The sequence below is a fragment of the Siphateles boraxobius genome, unplaced genomic scaffold, assembly GCF_051911475.1.
Source record: "Siphateles boraxobius isolate OS27281-9 unplaced genomic scaffold, OSU_SipBor_1 162, whole genome shotgun sequence".
NCBI lineage: Eukaryota > Metazoa > Chordata > Actinopteri > Cypriniformes > Leuciscidae > Siphateles > Siphateles boraxobius.
The window spans coordinates 50,702-65,000 of record NW_027508769.1 but is presented as its reverse complement, the minus strand read 5'-3'; the positions used below and the strand labels follow the sequence as shown (position 1 = coordinate 65,000).

At 41.6% G+C, this 14,299-nt stretch overlaps 2 protein-coding genes across 2 annotated transcripts in view; both read left to right on the top strand.

Moving 5' to 3' along the window:
- LOC143740001 (protein ripply2-like) overlaps nt 1-12,682 on the top strand; it is a 12,850-nt gene extending 168 nt beyond the window's left edge. Inside the window, exons 2-4 of the mRNA XM_077232015.1 lie at nt 11,991-12,115; nt 12,205-12,269; nt 12,358-12,682. Coding sequence (XP_077088130.1) covers nt 12,011-12,115; nt 12,205-12,269; nt 12,358-12,526 — 339 coding nt within the window. The 5' untranslated portion in view covers nt 11,991-12,010 and the 3' untranslated portion in view covers nt 12,527-12,682. The remainder of the gene's footprint in view (nt 1-11,990; nt 12,116-12,204; nt 12,270-12,357) is intronic.
- Nucleotides 4,966-11,475, top strand: LOC143740000 (uncharacterized). The gene is made up of 2 exons (XM_077232014.1): nt 4,966-5,124; nt 5,326-11,475. Exon 2 carries the CDS (start codon nt 8,318-8,320, stop codon nt 11,231-11,233), a length of 2,916 nt encoding a protein of 971 aa, XP_077088129.1. The 5' UTR covers nt 4,966-5,124; nt 5,326-8,317; the 3' UTR covers nt 11,234-11,475.
- Nucleotides 12,683-14,299: the final 1,617 nt, after the last annotated feature.

Sequence of the window (14,299 nt, the reverse complement as noted above, 5' to 3'; positions counted from 1 at the left end):
TAAAGTTCATGAACCCGCTCGTGCGCACGAGTCTCAGCGGGAGCGCGCGGCACAGATCGGCACGCGTCATGTTTGTGTTTGAGAGCAAATGCTTTGGGTTTCACTTCACACCTTTAAATCAGTGCTAAATACCACACGTGATTAAACCACACCTCCTCATTATCACCAAATCATCATTTTTCAATAAATAGATAAAAAGCCATACCTGTAAATGAGCAAAATGGGTTGCAAGAAAGTTATGAAAGTGTTATTTCTGAATGATCCCTGAGCGCTCAGTTTTAATATTCTTGGTAACACACACACACACACACACACACACACACACACACACACACACACACACACACACGTTAAGGGAACACTCCATTTGATCATTTTGGAACCAAAAATGTTACTTTTAAATGTTCATTCTGAAACAAATAAACGATTCAAGCCTCTTTGGCAAGTGTGACCTTTAATCTACAAACACTTTAGTTGCAAGGAAGGGTTGCGTCTAGCGATTCAAGCCTCTCTTGCAAGCATGATATTTCACAATTAGGACATTTAAATTGACTCTCTGACATAAACTCCCTCACAATACTAAGGCCACATCCACACAAACCCAGAGCTTTTCCTATCCGATCTTTTTTTTCTTCCTTGTTCTAAATTTTTTTCCTTACACACGGCGTCATCTCGAGAAATATATGCGTACACACGAAAACACTGAAACCGACTTAAAACGATGTGGTATACATGCCAGACCAGTATGCGGCGCTGTAATTCTGGCATAGAGATACACTAAACAAGGAGAAGATTTGGAGCGTGCGCATAACTTTGCACGCTCTATACGAACCCAACACGACAGCGAGCTGAAGACGAAGATTGCTCACCGCAGTAGCATAGGAGCAGAAGATTTAGCTTTAGTAAAGATAATAGGCTCAGTAGCTTCTGCAGCGCGATCACAAGCATATAGTCCGCCATTGTTGTTACGTGAGATGTAGCGGTGTGTGACTAATGCTGACACGTGGTGTGGTGACATCATTGTTTCGCAAAATGTGGCCATACACACGAAAATGCAAGGGAGTCGGTTTCAGATTTATCCACTCTGGGACCCGGTTCCAAAAAATACCGGTTTCAGTGTCCCAAAACACCGGATCTGTCTGGATGAAATGTCGAACACACGAACACTTTTCAAGACATTCAACTCTCTCCTCTGTCCACCTCCACCACCACCCACCTCCTCTTTAACTGCTGATGATTTTGCTAACTTCTTCATAAACAAAAACAACAACTATCAGCAGTCAGTTCTCAGCTCCACACACACAGGAACCCAGACCAACCTCTCCCACGGCCAGAAACCTTCTCTCCTCCTTCTCTCCACTAACTGAGGAAGAAGTATCTAAACTTCTCCTCTCCAGTCATCCTATCACCTGCCCTCTAGACCCCGTCCCCTCACACCTTCTTCAAGCCATCTCTCCTACACTTCCTCCTCTTACAAACTCTTCCTCCTCTTACACTCTTCTTCCTCCTCTTACACTCTTCTTCCTCCTCTTACACACACTCTTCCTCCTCTTACACACACTCTTCCTCCTCTTACACACACTCTTCCTCCTCTTACACTCTTCTTCCTCCTCTTACACTCTTCTTCCTCCTCTTACACACACTCTTCCTCCTCTTACACTCTTCTTCCTCCTCTTACACTCTTCTTCCTCCTCTTACACTCTTCTTCCTCCTCTTACACACACTCTTCCTCCTCTTACACTCTTCTTCCTCCTCTTACACACACACTCTTCCTCCTCTTACACACACACTCTTCCTCCTCTTACACACACACTCTTCCTCCTCTTACACACACACTCTTCCTCCTCTTACACACACACTCTTCCTCCTCTTACACACACTCTTCCTCCTCTTACACTCTTCTTCCTCCTCTTACACACACACTCTTCCTCCTCTTACACACTCTTCCTCCTCTTACACTCTTCTTCCTCCTCTTACACACACACTCTTCCTCCTCTTACACACACACTCTTCCTCCTCTTACACACACTCTTCCTCCTCTTACACACACACTCTTCCTCCTCTTACACACACACTCTTCCTCCTCTTACACACACTCTTCCTCCTCTTACACACACACTCTTCCTCCTCTTACACTCTTCTTCCTCCTCTTACACACACACTCTTCCTCCTCTTACACACACTCTTCCTCCTCTTACACACACACTCTTCCTCCTCTTACACTCTTCTTCCTCCTCTTACACACACACTCTTCCTCCTCTTACACACACTCTTCCTCCTCTTACACTCTTCTTCCTCCTCTTACACACACACTCTTCCTCCTCTTACACACACACTCTTCCTCCTCTTACACACACTCTTCCTCCTCTTACACTCTTCTTCCTCCTCTTACACACACACTCTTCCTCCTCTTACACACACACTCTTCCTCCTCTTACACTCTTCTTCCTCCTCTTACACACACTCTTCCTCCTCTTACACTCTTCTTCCTCCTCTTACACACACACTCTTCCTCCTCTTACACACACTCTTCCTCCTCTTACACACACACTCTTCCTCCTCTTACACACACTCTTCCTCCTCTTACACTCTTCTTCCTCCTCTTACACACACACTCTTCCTCCTCTTACACTCTTCTTCCTCCTCTTACACACACACTCTTCCTCCTCTTACACACACTCTTCCTCCTCTTACACACACACTCTTCCTCCTCTTACACACACACTCTTCCTCCTCTTACACACACTCTTCCTCCTCTTACACTCTTCTTCCTCCTCTTACACACACACTCTTCCTCCTCTTACACTCTTCTTCCTCCTCTTACACACACACTCTTCCTCCTCTTACACACACTCTTCCTCCTCTTACACACACTCTTCCTCCTCTTACACTCTTCTTCCTCCTCTTACACACTCTTCCTCCTCTTACACACACTCTTCCTCCTCTTACACACACTCTTCCTCCTCTTACACACACTCTTCCTCCTCTTACACACACACTCTTCCTCCTCTTACACACACTCTTCCTCCTCTTACACACACACTCTTCCTCCTCTTACACACACTCTTCCTCTGACACACTCTTCCTCCTCTTACACACACTCTTCCTCCTCTTACACACACTCTTCCTCCTCTTACACACACACTCTTCCTCCTCTTACACACACACTCTTCTCCTCTTACACACACTCTTCCTCCTCTTACACTCTTCTTCCTCCTCTTACACACACTCTTCCTCCTCTTACACTCTTCTTCCTCCTCTTACACACACTCTTCCTCCTCTTACACACACTCTTCCTCCTCTTACACTCTTCTTCCTCCTCTATCTCTTACACACACTCTTCCTCCTCTTACACTCTTCTTCCTCCTCTTACACACACACTCTTCCTCCTCTTACACACACACTCTTCCTCCTCTTACACACACACTCTTCCTCCTCTTACACACACTCTTCCTCCTCTTACACTCTTCTTCCTCCTCTTACACACACACTCTTCCTCCTCTTACACACTCTTCCTCCTCTTACACTCTTCTTCCTCCTCTTACACACACACTCTTCCTCCTCTTACACACACTCTTCCTCCTCTTACACACACACTCTTCCTCCTCTTACACTCTTCTTCCTCCTCTTACACACACACTCTTCCTCCTCTTACACACACTCTTCCTCCTCTTACACACACACTCTTCCTCCTCTTACACTCTTCTTCCTCCTCTTACACACACTCTTCCTCCTCTTACACTCTTCTTCCTCCTCTTACACACACACTCTTCCTCCTCTTACACACACTCTTCCTCCTCTTACACACACACTCTTCCTCCTCTTACACACACTCTTCCTCCTCTTACACTCTTCTTCCTCCTCTTACACACACACTCTTCCTCCTCTTACACGCACACTCTTCCTCCTCTTACACTCTTCTTCCTCCTCTTACACACACTCTTCCTCCTCTTACACACACACTCTTCCTCCTCTTACACTCTTCTTCCTCCTCTTACACACACTCTTCCTCCTCTTACACTCTTCTTCCTCCTCTTACACACACTCTTCCTCCTCTTACACTCTTCTTCCTCCTCTTACACACACACTCTTCCTCCTCTTACACACACTCTTCCTCCTCTTACACACACACTCTTCCTCCTCTTACACACACTCTTCCTCCTCTTACACTCTTCTTCCTCCTCTTACACACACACTCTTCCTCCTCTTACACTCTTCTTCCTCCTCTTACACACACACTCTTCCTCCTCTTACACACACTCTTCCTCCTCTTACACACACACTCTTCCTCCTCTTACACACACACTCTTCCTCCTCTTACACACACTCTTCCTCCTCTTACACTCTTCTTCCTCCTCTTACACACACACTCTTCCTCCTCTTACACTCTTCTTCCTCCTCTTACACACACTCTTCCTCCTCTTACACACACACTCTTCCTCCTCTTACACATACTCTTCCTCCTCTTACACACACTCTTCCTCCTCTTACACTCTTCTTCCTCCTCTTACACACTCTTCCTCCTCTTACACACACTCTTCCTCCTCTTACACACACTCTTCCTCCTCTTACACACACTCTTCCTCCTCTTACACACACACTCTTCCTCCTCTTACACACACTCTTCCTCCTCTTACACACACACTCTTCCTCCTCTTACACACACTCTTCCTCCTCTTACACACACTCTTCTTCCTCTTACACACACTCTTCCTCCTCTTACACACACACTCTTCCTCCTCTTACACACACTCTTCCTCTGACACACTCTTCCTCCTCTTACACACACTATTACTCCTCTTACACACTCTTCCTCCTCTTACACACACACTTTGTAACTGACACAGAAGTAAGTTTTATATTTCGTGTTTATTTAATTCTTTTATAAATATATAGTTAAGGACTTTTAATTTGAAACGGCTTAGTAAAGAGCTTTTGAGTGGAGACTTTTATTATGAAAAGCACAGATTGACTCCAGGAAGAAAGTTGTCTACACCGCATGGCAAGCTGAAGCTATATTCCACATTTCTAAAGTGTGCTAAAGTTAATTTACTCATCTGAAGTTACAGAAGATATTACAAGATGCAAGATTAAGTTCTCCTTTGGTAATAAGCAGCCAATGAAGTAAGTTTGTCATTTATATTGTATGTGATAAATGTGGATTGTGTTGCTGTGTGGAAAAGAGTGATATCTATACAAAGACTATGGTTTTCTGTTAAAGTGAATTTAACTCTGTTTGGAAAGTTTACAAAGACAACATTTATTTATTTGATTTATTTATGTCTTTTTATATTCTTTATTGTAACTTTATTTTTGTATATTTAGTTCTCACGGCATCTTGAGTGGGATGGTTATCCTCATGGTGAACCAATCAATAAATCGCCTGTCATCAGAGAATCCTTGTGCTCCTGAAATTACTGGGGGGAGCTACAGTGAGAATTCATCTGCTCTTCACGGGTAGAAGAAGGAACGTTTCCAACCAGCAGTCAAGTTAACTCCAAGTTCCATCATTCTGGATTCTACAAGCACTGTATACACTGGTAACCAAGAAGCTAGTGACATGCACATCCACAGAGTTTAATGGCATTGACAAGTTAAGACCAACAAGAATATAAGCACATCCAGGTTCAAGTTAAGGTGCTTGAAGTGGACTTATTCTTGCCATTTGCTGAAAAAAGGACTCTTTAAGTGTACAGTACAGTCTTTAAAGAAGTGCGGGTCTTATGTACTTACCTTTTCAAGTTTAAGTCATTTTTGAGCAGGTTTCAAGCCGCAAGTAAAGAAATAATTGTGAAGAATTAGCAAAGTGCAACGCCTAAAAATATCCTGATCTAAGTGTTATTGAATTTCGGTTACAAGTTTAATATACAGGTGATTTACTATTAAAATACTATTTTAACCAGAGTTAATAATCTAAGAGAGAAACATCTCTTTACCTAAGTTCAGTTCAGTTCACGTTAAATGTACAATTTGTCAATTAGAGTAGTCATTGTAACTAAGAGATACAGAAAATGGAAGAAGGTGGTCAGTCAGCTAAGAGTGACAAAGAAAATATAACAGAGACTGTGCAATCACAGCAGCAGCTAGAATCCCAAGAATGTGTAGACAGGCAAGCATTATTAGCTGTTGATGACACAACAGAACAAGAGCCGCGATGAAGTCAAAGAGCACGCAAGTTTATAGAGAAAGGTAAAGAGTTACATGATGAAAAGCTGACTAAACTTAAAAATTGCTTTCAAAGCTCTTATGAGGTTCTCGCTAGAGATGCTAGACAAAGACTAATGGGGCGTCTCTCCAATGACATGCTGAACAGCCTCATAGATGCAGTCAATGGTTCTTCAAATGATGTAAATGTTGCTTATGAAGAGTTGCGACAAAAGATGAGTCCAGACAGTGATACTCGCCGCAGAGTCGACACCTGTGGAGCAGTCATAAAATTGATAGTTGAGTCTGCATGGAGTCGTCTAGGTGAGGGAGTTGAGGGTCAAGATCTTCTTAGACCAGAAGCATGCTGTATTGATACAGGTTCTGTGTTCTCATCCATAGCCTCCAAATCAAGTTATGGACATTCCAGGTCTTTTCAGTCAATGAAAAATTCAAGTTTGAGCTCCAGAGGTTCAAGTTTTTCCTCCGCTAAGAAACAAGAGGCTGCTGCAGAAATTGCTGCAACTGAAGCAACATTAGAAATATTACAGCAACAAGAGCATGAACTGGAAGAACTACAAAGACTTGAGGCTGAAGATAAAAGGAGAATATCAGAACAAGAAGTTGAAGAATTGAAGCGACGTCTAGAAAGAGAGGAAGAAGAAGCTAGGCTACGTGTTAAGATTGAAGCTGAAAATGCTGCTAGACGGATGGTGTTAGAAGACAAGCGCAGAGAGCTTGAGCGCTTGGAGACACTAAAAAGGTTGAATGCTGCAAAAGCACGAATGCAAGTCTACGAGCAGAACGAAGACTCAAAGGAAGAAACAAGAGAGCTACTTCGTGACTGCACATCTGTAAAAAAGAAGCATGTACCAAAGTTAAGCAGCTCCGTATCACAGAGCATACCTCCACAGGGAAGTGTAACAAAATCATATCAAGAAGCCAGCACTGCAGACCTTGTTAAGGTGTTAGCAGAATCTATCAGCTCAAGTCGTCTTCCTATACCTGAACCTGCAACATTCTATGGAGACTCTCTCAGATTTAGCGATCGGAAAATCTCATTTCAAACTCTGATCGACAGCAAAAAACATACCAGTGAATGAGAAGCTTTACTACTTACGCAAGTATGTGGAAGGACCAGCTAAGAAGGCCATTGAAAGTTACTTCCTGCTAGGCACGGAGTCGGCATATCAAGCAGCATGGGGCGTACTAGAGGAAAGGTACGGAAACCCATTCGTCATTGCTAAAGCCTTTCGAGACAAGCTTAATTCATGGCCAAAGATTGGTTCCAAGGACAGTGTTGAGCTGAGAGAATTTACTGACTTCCTCAGAGGCTGTGAAGCAGCAATGTATACGATTAAGGGTCTTGAAGTCCTCAATGATTGTAATGAGAACCAGAAAATCCTTTCCAAGCTTCCTGATTGGTTGGCCTCAACGTGGAATCGCCAGGTCATAGAAATTGAAGAAGAAACTAAGACATTTCCTACCTTCAGTCGATTTGTAAAGTTTCTAACACGAGAAGCTAAGATAGCTTGTAACCCAGTGACATCACTTCATGCACTGAAGTCTAATGAGATCGGAAAGGGAAAGGTATCAAGAAATCAAGACACTAGAGCAAAGGTGTTAACAGTACAGTCCAGAGAAAAAGCAGATGCTGCAAGATGTACCTTCTGTGAGAGACCAGGACATAGTATTCACATGTCGTAAATTTATGGAGAAGAATGTTGCCGAGCGAGTCAAGTTTGTCCAAATGAATATGTTGTGTTTTGGATGTTTGAAGCCTGGTCATCACTCAAAGAACTGTGAAGACAGGAGTGTCTGTGAGAAGTGTCAGAAGAAGCACCCATCATGTTTACATGAGGATCGTATCAAGGAAGCAAAGAGGACTCCACAGTCAGGTCAGTCAAAGGAGAAGTTAAAGAAAAGAAACCCAGAGTTGGTACAGAATGAAGATACCACAAGTGAAGCAACATCTAACCGAGTAATACGGGATGTAAATAATACTCACACCTCTACAATTGTTCCAGTATGAGTATCAGCTACCAGTGAACCAAATCATGAAGTTCTGGTATATGCACTTCTTGACACACAGAGTGATACCACCTTCATCCTGGAAGAGATAGCTCAAGCTCTTGACACAAAGAAGGAATCTGTGCAGCTGAAGCTCTCAACAATGGTATCAAAGAGTACAGTTGTCCCATGCCAGAAGGTAACTGGACTAAAGGTGAGAGGATTTTATTCAGATAAGAAGATCTCTTTGCCTGTAACCTATTCTAGAGAGTTCATTCCTGCAAACAGAACTCATATTCCTACACCCAAAACTGCAAGAGTGTGGCCTCATCTAATGCATATAGCTGAGAAGATTGCTCCTCAACAAGTTTGTGATATTGGCCTACTGATTGGCTACAACTGCCCCCAAGCTCTCCTTCCTAGAGAAATTGTGCCTGGTAAAGAAAATCAACCATTTGCTCAAAGAACGGATCTAGGCTGGAGCATTGTTGGCTGTAGCAATTTCTCTGTAGACTACGGTGATGCTATTGGAGTGAGTCATCGCATTATAGTGAAACAAGTGCTGCCAAGTATACAGTCTTCTCTCAATCTTACAAGTGAAGTTCAGTACATCTGTAGAACACAGATCAAGGAAGTAATCACTCCACCAAATGTCATCAAAGCTCTTGAGTCTGACTTCAATGAGAAAGCAGCAGAGGTAAGTTGTATTTCTCAAGAAGACCTACGTTTTTTGTCAAAAATGAAAACGGGCATCAGACACAAAGAAGACGGTCATTATGAAATGCCTTTGCCTTTCAAAGAAGACCGACCAAATTTGCCCAACAATAAAGGATGTGCTATTCATCGCCTCAAATGCTTAGAAAAAAGGCTTAGAAGAGATGAGAAATACTATAGAGACTATGTAGACTTTATGAATGAGACAATTGCTCGAGGAGATGCTGAGAAGGTCCCAGCAGAAGACACAGACAAGAACCCTGCTTGGTACATTCCCCATCTTGGGGTTTATCATCCTCAAAAACCTGGAAAGATCCGTGTAGTCTTTGATTGCTCAGCAAAGTTCCAAGGTTCATCCCTCAATGACCATTTGCTAACTGGTCCAGAGTTAACAAACACCCTTGTAGGTGTTCTCTGTCGCTTCCGCAAGGGTCCGGTGGCAATCATGTGTGACGTAGAGCGCATGTTTCACCAATTTCATGTAAAGGAAGAAGATCAAGACTACTTACGGTTCCTCTGGTGGGAGAAGGGAGAGCTAGAATCCAAGCCACAGGTCTATAGGATGAAAGTACACCTTTTTGGTGCAGCCTCATCACCCGGGTGTGCCAATTACGGCCTCAAGCATATTGCTGCTCAAGGTCGTGGTTGCTTCAGTGAAACCTCCATTCGATTCATAGAAAGGAATTTCTATGTCGATGATGGGCTGACAAGTGTCTCAACTGTAGATGAAGCTATCAAGCTGATGAAGGAAGCAAGAGAGCTTGGTAGCACAGGAAGGCTGCGTTTGCATAAATTTGTGTCAAGCAGTCAAGAAGTGAAAGCATCAATTCCTCAGGAAGAATGTGCTCAGAGTGTTGCGGAACATGACTTGGCTTTGGGTGAACTTCACATGGAAAGGGCACTTGGTGTGAAATGGTGCATCAGATCTGACAGCTTCCAGTTCAGAGTATTCTTTAAGGAACAACCGCTCACTAGAAGAGGAATCTTGTCCACAGTGGCTTCTGTATATGACCCACTTGGCTTTGCAGCACCCTTCAATCTTGTTGGTAAGCAAATATTGCAGCAGATGTGTCAAGATAAGGTGGGCTGGGATAAACCACTTAAAGATGACTTGTTGACAAAGTGGAAAGCTTGGCTTACAGATCTGCGAAACTTGGCTGATGTGAAGATTCAGCGATGTTATCTCCCGTCGACCTGGAAGGAAGTTCAGCGTTATGAGCTTCATCATTTCTCTGATGCTAGTTCATCGGGATATGGAGAATGCACATATCTCAGAGCTATTGGCATATCAGGAGATGTTCATTGCTCCTTGGTTATGGGCAAAGCTAGAGTTGCTCCTACCAAGGTTACAACCATACCAAGGCTGGAGTTATCAGTGGCAGTAGTTGCTGTACAAACAAGTGACTTTCTCAGAAAGGAGCTGGAGATAGACAACTTAGTAGAGTACTTCTGGACTGACTCAAAGGTTGTCCTTGGATACATTAATAATGACGTAAAAAGATTTCATGTCTTTGTAGCAAATCGCGTTCAACGCATCAAACAAAGTACAGATAATAAACAATGGAGATATGTGAAGTCTGAAGAGAACCCTGCCGATTATGCGTCCAGAGGCCTTACAGCAGAAGAGCTCATATCCTCCAACTGGTTCACAGGACCAAAGTTTCTGTGGGAAGATGAACTGCCCAGAGATGTTAAGGTGGGAGAGATCATGGACAATGACCCAGAGCTACGAAAAGCTCAAGTTCATAAAACTCAAACAAAAGAAGAAAGATCAATGCTTGATCGACTTCACAAGTTTTCGGATTGGACAAGTGTGGTAAAAGCTATTGCAAGACTTCAGAGATGTTCCAAAGAACTCAAAGGTCTAAGTTCAAGGGTTAATGAAGCCACCAGTATTGAAGAAAGACACGATGCAGAACATACCATTATCAAAATGGTTCAACAATCAGCCTTTTGTGATGAGATCCAGAGACTCCGGCAACAGAAGGAGATTGAGTCCAACAACAGCACAAACAAACTGCATCGCCTGAATCCCTTCTTAGATGAGCATGGTATCCTCAGGGTTGGTGGTCGCTTAGTACATGCTGCATTACACCCACATGTGAAACACCCAGCAATTCATTTTCGGTCCTTTCTACGTCAAGGAGGAAGAAAGGAGTTGAAGCGCTATGGGCTTCTACTTACATGTATGTGTTCTAGGGCGGTCCATGTAGAAATGCTGGATGATTTATCCACTGATGCATTCATTAATGCTTTGCGTGCTTTCATTGCCATACGTGCCATATTTCATTTGAATTTTATTGCAAAGTTTAACAAAAATAAGATACAAAATCAGACAAACTTTCAGACATTAAACAAGTTATAGTTCAATAGTCAACAAGAAAAATAATATAAAGAAGCCTGATTTATTTACTGAAAATGATTTCCCAAGAGATGTAAAAGAAAGAAGAAAAACAAGCTGGGCACAAAATTAAAAAAAGCATATTATGAAAGAATTTTATACAGCACAAATTCTAGATGGTTTTATAGCTTTCTTATTTGCAGACATTGAAATTGTGTTTAAGTACAAATTCAGTTCTTGTTTTTTATTAAAGACAGTTGCTCTCAGTGAACGTGTCATTATCACCCAATCATATATATATATATATATATATATATATATATATATATATATATATATATATATATATATATATATATAAAGCCATACCTGTAGATGAGCAAATTTGTTGCAAGAAAGTTATGAAAGTGTTCTGCTGTATGTTCACTGAACGCTCAGCTTTTATTTCTTATTTCTTGGTAACACATACGAAAGTTAAGGGATCATTTTGGAGCCAAATATTTTACTTTTGAATGTTTTAAACATTCTGAAGTGGCTGGTAACATTTAAAAACGTCAGCCAAACGTCCAACTAACTAAACATTACTGTTATTAAAGAGAGTTGTTCTCAGTGAACGTGTCAGCTCGCCATGTGTTTGGCGGGAGTGTGACATCATCACACCTTCACCAGCGCGCGTGTCAGACGCGAGGCGTGAACGCGCCGTTTGTCACGAGCGCGTGTGCGGGATATAAAGGCTCCAGACTTCAGTCCGAACATCATTCTGCTCGGATTTACTCTTCAGCTTCTCTTTCCTCCGACATTATGGAGAAAATCACTCGGACTCACGGATTATTACACGCTGAAATGAGACCCTGGAGACCTTGGGTCAATAAAACCAGCAAAGGACGCAAAACTGCCACTCATAAGGTACAAGATGAGGTCATTTTATAATATTGAACTCTGATTATTGTATGAGCAAAATATCAGATTGTACAAAATCTCTCTTTATTCAACAGCCTTATGAAAGAGCATCAGCTGATGAGCAACACTGTAAAGTCTCCATGATCACACACCCTGTGAAGTAAGTAGATCACGTGATTATGAAGATGTTGAGATGATCTCCTGCTTCTCCACAGATTTTAACTCTCTGTTTAAACTTGTTTCTGAAGGTTGTTTTGGCCCAAATCCCAGTGTTTCGATTACTTGTACCAGGAGGCTGAGATTCTCCTGCAGAATTACCCGGTTCAGGCCACGATCTGCCTGTGTGAGGACACACACACTGAGGACACACACACTGAGGACGATGATGATGATGATGATGAAGAGGAACTCAACTGAAGACCTTTGCACATCTTTATATATATATAGACCCCAAATTCTGATTCACTTTATTTAGTCGTTGCATGTAAATACTTGTGAATATGTACAGTATATAAAATTGCTTCCATTTGGAAGTTGAATGTATTTTATTTTTTTAGTATTTATGATAAATTATTCTACATGTAACTTATTTCCTTGAAATAAATATCTAAACATTCAAAATTTTGTTTCTGATCGTTCTTTGAATCAGTGTTGCAAAGAAAAATCTCATATGTGACGTGAGTATAAATAAGTGACTGAAGTGAACTTTAGAGTTAATAATATAGGTGGTAAAAATGACAATATAAAAATATAAATCTTATGAAGATCTGTTTATTCATACAGTTTTCTGTCAGACTGTGAGGGATATAGACTTTACAAGAGCAATTACTGTATAAAAGTACAAAATATATGCTCTGAAAACATTATTTCTGAAGTTTTTTCTTGGTTTTGTGAATGTTAAGTGAACATTCCATTCTTCAAACATTATAGAATGTTACTTTTGAATCTGAACGTTCTGAAACAAGTAGAAACATTTAAAAACCGTTACATTTAAAAACAAACATCCAACTGAAACATTCCAGAAATAGAAGATTCCATGAATGATGTTTCTGGTCCAGATCACTTTGACTGAACGTTCTATTATTGTGACTGGAAGAACGTTTGTTCATAACTTTCATGAGTTTTTCCTTTACTGAGAGTTTTTTGTTCATCAGCTCAACATGTTTTTGACGGACAGTAGAATCACAGCCTCTTTTTCGTTCCCGTCTGAGATGAAATAAGGCTCTTCTTCTCTGAGGACTGTTTTCCCGAACGGGACGTCCTGAAGAGTTTGAGGAGTTTAATCTGTGATGGAGACTCCGGGTCGTGACTCTCACAGGCGTTACATGGACGTGTTAAAGTCTGAACGTGTCATGAAGCGTTTCACTGTTTTACTGCTGCTTTCCCACACTGACACACACACACACACACACGCTCACACACACACGCTCACACTGACACACAAACACTGACTCATCTCTCTCTTACACTCACACACACACACACACACACACACACACACACACACACACACACACACACACACACACACACACACACACACACACACACACACACACACACACACACACACACACACACACACACACACACCATCTGCTGTTAGTTGACTTCACCAGCAGGGGGTGCAAGAGCGTGTTGTGTGTAGATTCACAGCCCATTAGAAGTCTTAGATCAAATGTGTAGTTACTGCGCTTAGCCTTTGTAGGGCAGTATATATATATATATTCTCTATATTTTGATGCTTCAACTTCAACTTATTTCTGTTTATTTCCAACATATTTTTTCCATCTAATATTTATATCGTTTTTTAATATCTTTAGTTCTCAATAATAACCCTGGAAGTGATATGATTCACTTCTTAATAAATATTGTTATTATTCAAAGTAGTTTTCCTGTGTCATTCAAGAACTAACTGTGTGTGTGTGTGTGTGTGTGTGTGTGTGTGTGTGTGTGTGTGTCAGGTAAAAATCCAGATTTTTATTTGAATGCTCTTTATTTAATGATAATTAATAAAGCAAAAGGCAAATAGAAAGCGGTGTATGCAGAATGTGCAGACATCCTCACATTAATTCACTTTTCAACATTGATTAGATAAAAATGAAAGAAGCAAAGCTTAAACATCATCCATCATCTCATTTCTGTCGTCATAACTCTAGACTTTAAACACTCTTCAGGAATAAAGCTTGT

What these genes read in the sequence shown, in the direction of transcription:
- LOC143740000 (XM_077232014.1), top strand. Translation starts at nt 8,318, where the DNA reads ATGGTATCAAAGAGTACAGTTGTCCCATGCCAGAAGGTAACTGGACTA.